At 36.2% G+C, this 9,353-nt stretch overlaps 1 protein-coding gene across 1 annotated transcript in view; it reads right to left on the reverse strand.

Moving 5' to 3' along the window:
- Positions 1–2,012: 2,012 nt before the first annotated feature.
- Positions 2,013–9,353, reverse strand: part of LOC128247373 (kinesin-like protein KIF27) — an 81,311-nt gene continuing 73,970 nt past the window's right edge. Inside the window, exons 7-9 of the mRNA XM_052966755.1 lie at positions 9,177–9,321; positions 3,791–3,916; positions 2,013–2,042 (exon numbers count right to left, since the gene is read on the reverse strand). Of these exons, the coding sequence (XP_052822715.1) occupies positions 2,013–2,042; positions 3,791–3,916; positions 9,177–9,321 (301 nt within the window). The remainder of the gene's footprint in view (positions 2,043–3,790; positions 3,917–9,176; positions 9,322–9,353) is intronic.

Consider the following 9,353-nt stretch of genomic DNA (forward strand, 5'->3'; position numbering starts at 1 on the left):
ATACATATCTATATGTATATATGTATGTACATAAATAATGTGTGTGTGTGTGTATGTATATATATATATATATATATATATATATATATATATATATATATATATATATATATATACATGTATCTATGTGTGTATATATATATATATATATATATATATATATATATATATATATGTATGAGTATATCTATGTATGTGCATGTCTTTGTGTTTGTTCCCTACCATCACTCGATAACTGTTGTCGATTTGTTTACATCCCTGTAACTTAGCAGTGCAGCAAGAGAGACCAATAGAATAAGTATCAGGCTTAAAAAGAAAATGTACTGGGGTTGATTTGTATTATTAATGGCTAAAACAAGTAAAAAATAAAAGATATGTTAGTCAACACCAACATCTATCCCTGGGTACATGATCTTATGATACCCAACATACAAAGGCCTGGGCTTTCTTTCTTCAACAACATTGGTAGTGAAGATAAGGGAGATTTCCATGCATGGACATCTTCTGGTCTTCAATAAAAAATTCTGTTCAGATCTGTATCTTGGAGAGGAGCTTTCCAATTGTAGATCCCTATTCTTATGATATAGGCATGGCTGTGTTGTAAGAAGTTTGATTCCCAATCACATAGTTCTAGGTTCAATCCTTCTGCATGGCACCTTGGTAAGTGTCTTCTACTACAGTTCTGGGCCAGCCAAAGCCTTTTGAGTGGATTTGGTAAACAGAAACTGAAAGAAGCCTGTTGTATATATGTGTGTGTGTGTGTTTGTGCTTGTGTGTGTGTGTGTGTGTGTGTGTGTGTGTGTGTGTGTTTGTCCTCATCACTGCTTGATAACCAGTGTTGGTTTGTTTATGTCCCTGTAACTTAGCAGTTTGGTAAAAGAGATTGATAAAATAGGTACCAAACTTAAAAAAAGTTAGTACTAGGGTCAATAAATTTGCTGAAATGCTTTGAGGCAGTACCTCATCAGGGTTACAGTCTAATGACAGAAACTAGTAAAAGAGATACAATAAAGTTGACCGCAACAACATTAGAACTCACAGTGCAGAGTATTAGAATAAATATAGTCTATCTTATATGAAAGCACATGGCTCAATGGTTAAAGCAATGTTTCTCAAAGTGGGTGGTATTGATCCCTGAGGGTAGTGGAAAGTTCCAAGCGGGCATTGAAGAAAAGGGGGTGATAATGGGGTAGTAATTCATGTAAAATGTGGGGCAATAATGGGGGTAATAATTCATGTAAAAACAACAAAATAATGGGTTTATTCGGTTAAGTTTTATTTGTGAAATACAGTTGCTTTGAATTTGCTTCAGAAAGAGGTCTATGTTTGTGATGGTTACTAGGAATGCAGCCTGGGTGTCAAGAGGGTGACAGCCTGAAAAAGTTTGGGAACCACTGGACTAAAGCATCAGGCTCACAATCATGAGGTAGTGAGTTTGGTTCCCAGACCAAGCTGCGTGTTGTGTTCTTGAGCAAGACACTTTATTTCATGTTGCTCCAGTTCGCTTAGCTTTAGAAATGAGTAGTGACATCACTGGTGCCAAGCTGTATCAGCCTTTGCCTTTTCCTTGGATAACATCAGTGGCATGGAGAGGGGAGGCTGGTATGCATGGGTGACTGCCGGTCTTCCATAGACAACCTTGCCTGGACTTGTGCCTCAGAAGGTAACTTTCTAGGTGCAATTCCATGGTCATTCATGACTGAAGAAGGTTTTACCCTTTTTCACTCAATTTGATGCTCTTACAACTTTGCCAATTCATAATCAACTAATAATTTACTATACCTCCTCATAGTCTTAATTATACCTAAAAATTAATTGAAATACTTTGGCAGCCTACTCATTAGAAATACAGTTACAAATGAGTTGAGACCGACAACCATATAAATACTTTATTTTCTCATAAACAGATAATAATAGACTTATAGCTATTTGCTAGAAAGTTGCAAAAGTAATGAAAAAAAAAATTTGGAAGGGGCAATGATAATGTTTTAAAAACACATAAACCCCTGACCCTACCCTGTGGCAATTATTTGATGTTGTACCTGTAAACAAGACAAATTAGATTAGTTTTCACAGGTTTACCTCACTGGAAAAAAGGAAACATTCTGCCAATACCCCCACTTCATGCTTCAGTGGGTTTGGTTAAGAAGAGCTTTTGCACAATATAGAACACATGCACACACATGCACATGCACGCACACACACACACACACACACACATTCCATTAAAATTTGTGGAATGATTTGCTCTATATGGAAGCCATCCAATATGTCTGTCTGTCTGACAGTCAGTCTGCCTGTCTGTCCGTTTGTCTGTCTGTCCATTTGTCTGTCTGTATCTATGTATGTATCTGCCTATCCATTTACCTATCTATCTATGTGTGTATGTTTATATATATATATATATATATATATATATACATACATACATATATATATACATACACACACACATACAATTACATATATATAAATATACGTACACATATATGTATGTATATTATATGCTACATATGTGTACACATATATCTGAGTTTGTGTATTTTCTATGTGTGTTTGCATATACGTATGAAAGAGCGTATGTCTGTATGTAAGTATGTGGATGTCTATGCCTTTATGTATCTACGATTGAGTTGATTATTATGCATGTGTGTGTGTATGTGTATGCAGGTGTGTATGTTCATGTGTTTATGACCAAGTAGAGGAGTGAATTTGTGTGTGCAAATGTGAGTGTTATTCATGACTGCATGAGTATGAGTAAGAAAATCATATTTTTCTGTGACTAAGAACTTTTAAACCTTCATAAGATGACAATATTTCAAGAATTGTAGGGCAGCGAGCTAGCAGAGTCATTAGCATTCTGGACAAAATGTTTAGTGGAATTTCATCTGATTTAACATTCTGAGTTCAAATTTCGCCAAGGTTGATATTGCCTTTCATCCTTTTGGGGTCAATAAATTGAGTACCAGTTGAGCACTGGGGTCGATGTAATTGACTAACCTACTTCCACCGAAATTGCTGGCCTTGTGCCAAAATTTGAAACCAATATTTCAAGGATTATGCTATCACACAGTAGCAAACTGATTTACTGGAAATAACACAAAAAGACATTCGAGCGAGATCGTTGCCAGTGCAGCTGGACTGGATCCTGTGCAGGTGGCATGTAAAATACACCATTTTGAGCGTGGCCGTTGCTAGTACCGCCTGACTGGCCCTCGTGCCGGTGGCACATAAAAGCACCCACTACACTCTCAGAGTGGTTGGCGTTAGGAAGGGCATCCAGCTGTAGAAACTCTGCCAAATCAGATTCGAGCCTGGTGTAGCCATCTGGTTCACCAGTCCTTAGTCAAATCGTCCAACCCATACTAGCAGGGAAAGCGGACGTTAAACGATGATGATGATGATGATGATGATGATGATGATGGACACCCAGATCACACTCAACATATACTAATGACTTTACAAAAAAGGCATAAACACTGGGTAATAACAATAGTCTGGGGTACAATTTATCTGCTTAACAAAAAGATAGGTTGGGGTAATGCCATTGATTATACCAATTCACTAAATGCTTTGGTCAGCTTGAGTTTATAGCAGAAGACACATGCAGTGGGACTGAACCTAGAACCATGTGATTGAGAAGTGAATTTCTTACCACACAGCCACATCTGTTAATACTGAAAATTTGAGTTTGTTCTCAGGAAAAAAAACCAAAAAAAACCCCAGAAAACAGTTTCAAGATGAAAACCAAAACTGAAAGATCTTATGGTAAGCTGAGTGAAATACTTACTTCCTTCACAGTACTGATGTCTTTTTCAAGAGTTTTGTTTTTCTCTTCTAATAATGTACACTTCAGTTGGAGAGTCCCCAAAGATTCTTTGAAAATATCACTTTCGGCTTTGATCTTTCCTTTTTCCTGTAAAATCAAAACCGTTTGCAACAATTAGGAATACATAATAACTCAAACTGTTAAAAGTGCCAGTCAAATATATTTGAAATTACACCCAACTTTCTTAAAAAAAAAATTGAAGGATACATTACACAGTTAGTTTTTGATATAAAAAATAAAAATCCATAGGCGCAGGAGAGGCTGTGTGGTTAGTAGCTTGCTTACCAATCACATGGTTCCAGGTTCATTCCCACTGCGTGGTACCTTGGGCAAGTGTCTTCTATTATAGCCTTGGGTCAATCAAAGCCTTGTGAGTGGATTTGGTACATGGAAACTGAAAGAAGCCTGTCGTATGTATGTGTGTGTATATGTTTGTGTGTCTGTCTTTGTCCCCCCCAACATCGCTTGACAACTGATGGTGGTGTGTTTACGCCCCCGTAACTTAGCAGTTCGGCAAAAGAGACTGATAGAACAAGTACTAGGCTTACAAAGAATAAGACCTGGGGTCGATTTGCTCGACTAAAGGTGGTGCTCCAGCATGGCCGCAGTCATGTGACTGAAACAAGTAAAAGAGTAAAAGAGTAAATAGGATAGTCATGAGTTGAATGCCTTTGATCTAGGTTTGCTTGATTGAGGCTGACCTGGGACTAAACAACAAAAACAATGATAAAATATTTTCATATCAAAATACTCGTACTATTGAACTGGATTGGAGTGCCTGTGTTCAGTTCACAGCAGGAAGAAGGCCTCAATATGTTCCCTCCATCAACCGTGGTCTGATGAGGAGGCCATGAATTTTGAGCTTGAGATCAAACTGGCTCAAAATGGCTTGGCATGACTTGAACTATTATTTTATCTAAACGATCGTTGGTGCACTGGAAAAAACATCTTGCAGCATTGATTCCTGATTTTTACATTTTGAGTTCAAATATAACCATGGTCAACTTTGCTGGTAATCCTTCCTTGATTAATGAAATATGGTATCAATTCAAGCACTGAATTTAATTTACTCAAATAAGTGCCCTTCCCACAATTTTCTGGCCTTGGGTCTATATTAGAAACAGTTATTATTTTATCTGAAGAATCAGTAGAAAGAGCATCTTACAGTATTTGTTCCAGTCATTTACATTTTCAGTCCAAATATTAAGGTAAACTTAATCTTTTTATCCTTCTGAGGATTAATAAAATAAAATATTATTGAAATAGTATGATGTCACTCTTGAAACCTTAAGGTGTGTGGCTCAAGTGTTATTTTTTGAATCTAGTAAATTAACTAATAATGAAGACGAAGAGCTTCTAACAATGCAAAAAGGTTAAGTAACCATTATATATTTCAAGCATAAAAGCCCAGCATCCGAAGTGAACAACTTAGAAATGTCAGTTTATGTAGATCCTGCCATATTGACTGCTGAATGGACAGTGACCCTGCTTTGTCCAGAAAATGTGGTAGCAACAGCAGTTCCCTCAAAATAGTATGCTGGTAGCTGTAGAGGTCAAATAAGAGTGGTGGCAGAAGGGTAGTTGTAGGTTGGCAGCTGTGATGGTGAAGATAAATCTCTATATTGGAACTGGTAGCAGTGGTGGTAAATGTGATGGTAGTAGTTGGTGATCTTCCTTGATATTTTATTAATAAAGACTTACAATAGCACAGGATACAGGAAAAGATTTCTATTTCATAGTCTATCTCTGTGGAATCAAATGAAACTTTACTGCAACTTTACTGTTATACTATAAAACTCCATGTATGATATATATTTTTTCATCCAAATCCAAATCAAAATTAAAAGTGTGTATAATATATGGCATTAAGCTGCAAATATTTTCTCCACCCATTTTTAATAAGGCAACACATAAGACTATATTTTATTTTAATTTTTATTATATATCAATATAATAATCATTTTACATCCACTGTCCATGCTTTCATGGGTTGGGTGGATCATTATGGGCTGGCTCAGTTCTTATCAGGAGTTACAGCCCTTATAGACTGATCATGGGATCGTATCTTGTTCATATAAAATGAAATATTAAAAACTAATATATTGGATTATAGTAGATTATCTACTTTTGTAGCAGAATATCTACTTTTATAATAGTTTATCTATTTTTGTAGAGCAACACTGTGTAGATGCAGTAGAAGATGCAGTATGGCCAAATGTTTAAGAAGTTCACTTCACAACCAGGAGGTCTCAGGTTCAATCCCACTTTGCGGCACCTATAAACTTGGGTTGACTCATATCTTGTGAGTGAAATTGGGTAAATGGAAACTGCATAGAATCCCATCAAATGGGCTGTAACTGTAATTAAAAAGGTATAATCTTGTTAGATCCTGTGTTGCATTGATTCTGCCTGCAAATTATATTAAATGTACATGTGTTGTGAAATGCTCACTACTCAGGAGCAGGTGAATCAGGTTGATCAAACAACAGAAGCCTTGTCAGCAAATGACAGAAATCTACCACCAACACAATAACTTTTAAAGACAATTTAAGCCTTCAAATCAAAATGTGAGTTATAGATGATGATAGCAGTGCCGTCTTGAAGCGCAAGCACACTGAACAGTTGTGTAGGGGCCCAATTCTGACCTAAGCATGTCATGGCTGGCTGTCATTAAATATATACTATAAAGCAAGGTACATTGATTTGCCTAGGGGCCTATAATGCTTCTAAGACAGCCTTAGATGTACTATGTATGGACTTTTAAGGTAGTTTAGTTGACTGATAAGTCTTTTTCTTGATAATATAATTATGTAATAATATAAATATGGTATCTTATGTCTTATGTTTTGACCCTATAATAAGGGTGTTAGATATTCTGGTTGAGTTCATTGAGCATCAGACTACCACTTAAAGGGGCAACTATTTGTATCCTATCATTTGCTTTGCTTTGATGTAATGAATTTTGGTAGAATTCACTATTCAGTTTGTTCTTTTGTACATGGTGTCTCCTGTAACATCATAGGTACTTTAGCTAACAAGGGAGCCTGTATGTAGTTGCTCGACCTTCTAGAAATAGTGACTAAATTTTCCCACAAATCACATCCTACTATCTTATAAAATGACCACATTAAATAATATAGTCTTAGATAAACTATCTGATAAAAGCTGAAACAATTGTAGCTGGAACAACTTTGATTCTAGGTCTGTTCAACTGGGACTTACCTACAGTTAATTCTTCCCATAATCACCACCACTACTCCCTCCAACAACGACCCCCCCCCCCCCAACAACAGCAATGACAACAACAACATTTATTCATAATTTAGTGAGAGAATAAAAACAACTAGCAAAACTTGTACATTTTCTGCATGTAATTACATATAAAAAAAACCCCTCTTAAGTATCTGTCTGTTTAATTATTTGGTCTTCACAGTATGTTATATATAATTAAAACACAAACATGTGAAAAAAGTCATTAAAGTACCAAACAGGAAAGAGACTTTATCTTGTTGCTTTAAAATACCATTAATTTTAGGTTTATTAGCCAATTTTTAGTCTTTATTTGTCAGTCATAGGAATCATGGTTGTTGACTTTAATGGAAATGATGGTTTCTCTAATAAACATGGAGGCTATGGATATGGTATTAGGAATGAAGCACGATCAAGGCTATTTGAGTTTTGTGACACAAATGACAGAATCATTTGCAACACTGGCTTCAGGAAACCAGCTGTCCATCTGATCATATACTACTCAAGTGAATGTATATATGCTAGATAGACTTTTTACTCATGAAGAAACGGGTTATAAAGCTGGTTGTGTATTGTAAGTCTTTAGTCTTTCACCAGTGAAGGATGTCTTATACAACATAAACTAGAGATTAGTTACATCAGAGTGATAACTAGATGAATCCAGAGACAGAAGACAACCTAGAAAATGAAAGCACAGAAGCTAAAATAATCTTTCAGGCATATATCAGTTCAAAGGAATACTAGGTAGTGCCTATAACAAGGAGGAGAAGGAAGAGGAGACTTATAACATAGAAGACATAAAAGCCATTGATCAGGAATGTGGATGGAGTAAGTTTTCAGTTGGATGAAGGGTGAAATATTGATAGAATGGCATGATAGAGAAAGTGTTATAAAATCTAAGAGATAGGTTGAGAAAGAATATTGGGGTGGGGGAAAAAAAGAGATATTATTAGATCACGAGAAGAGATGGTAGATTTCTGATATACTTAGCAAAGGAAGAAGCTTGTCAATGTTCTGCAAGTGGAACAGATGTATGAAGTGTTCCAGATTGCAGTAGAGTATGTCAGTCAGAACCAGAATGATGGTGGTAAAAAATATGTGCAGAATTATTGCTGTACATTTGCTTTCACTGATGTTGAACAAGTAAACACAACAGGGTGGTAAGCTATTGACTTTGATATTTGTATGGTTGAGATAGTGATTAAGGATGTGAAAGAAAGGAAAGCAGATGAAACATCAGTGATAATTGTTGAGATGCACTGAAGTAGGACATGGGTTAGCCATTTACGTAGTCAATCAGATAGCACAAAGAAGTGTCATCCCCAATGATTGGCCCTGAAGCATCACCATCACCAGCTACAAAGACAAAGGAGATGCTATAGAAAGAAGCATGTACAGAGATATCAAATTAAGAGGTCAAATTAGCAAAGTTGCAGAAAAAGTTATACTACAGCTAATTAGAAAGAGAATTAGCTTGGACAAGGTGCCATTCAGGTTCATGCCAAGATATGGTACCACCAGTTCCCTTTTCCTAGTGAAACAACATAAGAAGCTCTTAGCTAAGTGTAAGCGACTATATTTGGTGAAGGCCTTTAAGTGAGTTTCACATTCTGTATCTGGTGATCACTAGGAAAACTAGGATTAGATAATTTGCTAGTAAGAACTGTGAAAGCCATGTACAAAGGCATTGACAGCAAAATGAAAGTTAGCAACAAGTACAGTAAGGATTTTAGCATGTAGGCAGCCGTCTATAAGGGTTTGATTGTTTGATCGTTGTGTACAAGATGTGATGTATAGTTGTGAAAAATGAACTATGACTGACAGATAAACAGTTAAATACATGTAAAGAGAAACAGAGGCAGAAGTTGATAGAATGAAGACAAGGAAAGACAAATATAGACAGCTGCAGAGACAAGGATAGACAGATACAAAAAAGCAGACAGTGATAGACAGATAGTGAGTGATAGATAGTCAGCCAGAGGTAGACACACAGAGACAGATATACATCATAATAACATAAACAAGTGCAACAATTTTCATCTGCTCCCGAGAAACTCTAAGTGACAGATCAGTGATTTTATTTTAAATTTCTACTCACCCTGATAAGTTTGTAATTTTCCTCCTCCACCATCTTGATAGCATCTGTTGATTGTTCCAGAAGTTTCATTCTTTTCTCATTTTCTTTCTGACAAATTTGGTAACGAGACTGCAATGTTTGCAACTGGGTTTGGACATTGTCAAGTCTGAAGGATATTCAGTTATAAAATTGAGTATT

This window comes from Octopus bimaculoides, chromosome 3 (assembly GCF_001194135.2).
Source record: "Octopus bimaculoides isolate UCB-OBI-ISO-001 chromosome 3, ASM119413v2, whole genome shotgun sequence".
In the NCBI taxonomy this organism is placed as follows: Eukaryota; Metazoa; Mollusca; class Cephalopoda; order Octopoda; family Octopodidae; genus Octopus; species Octopus bimaculoides.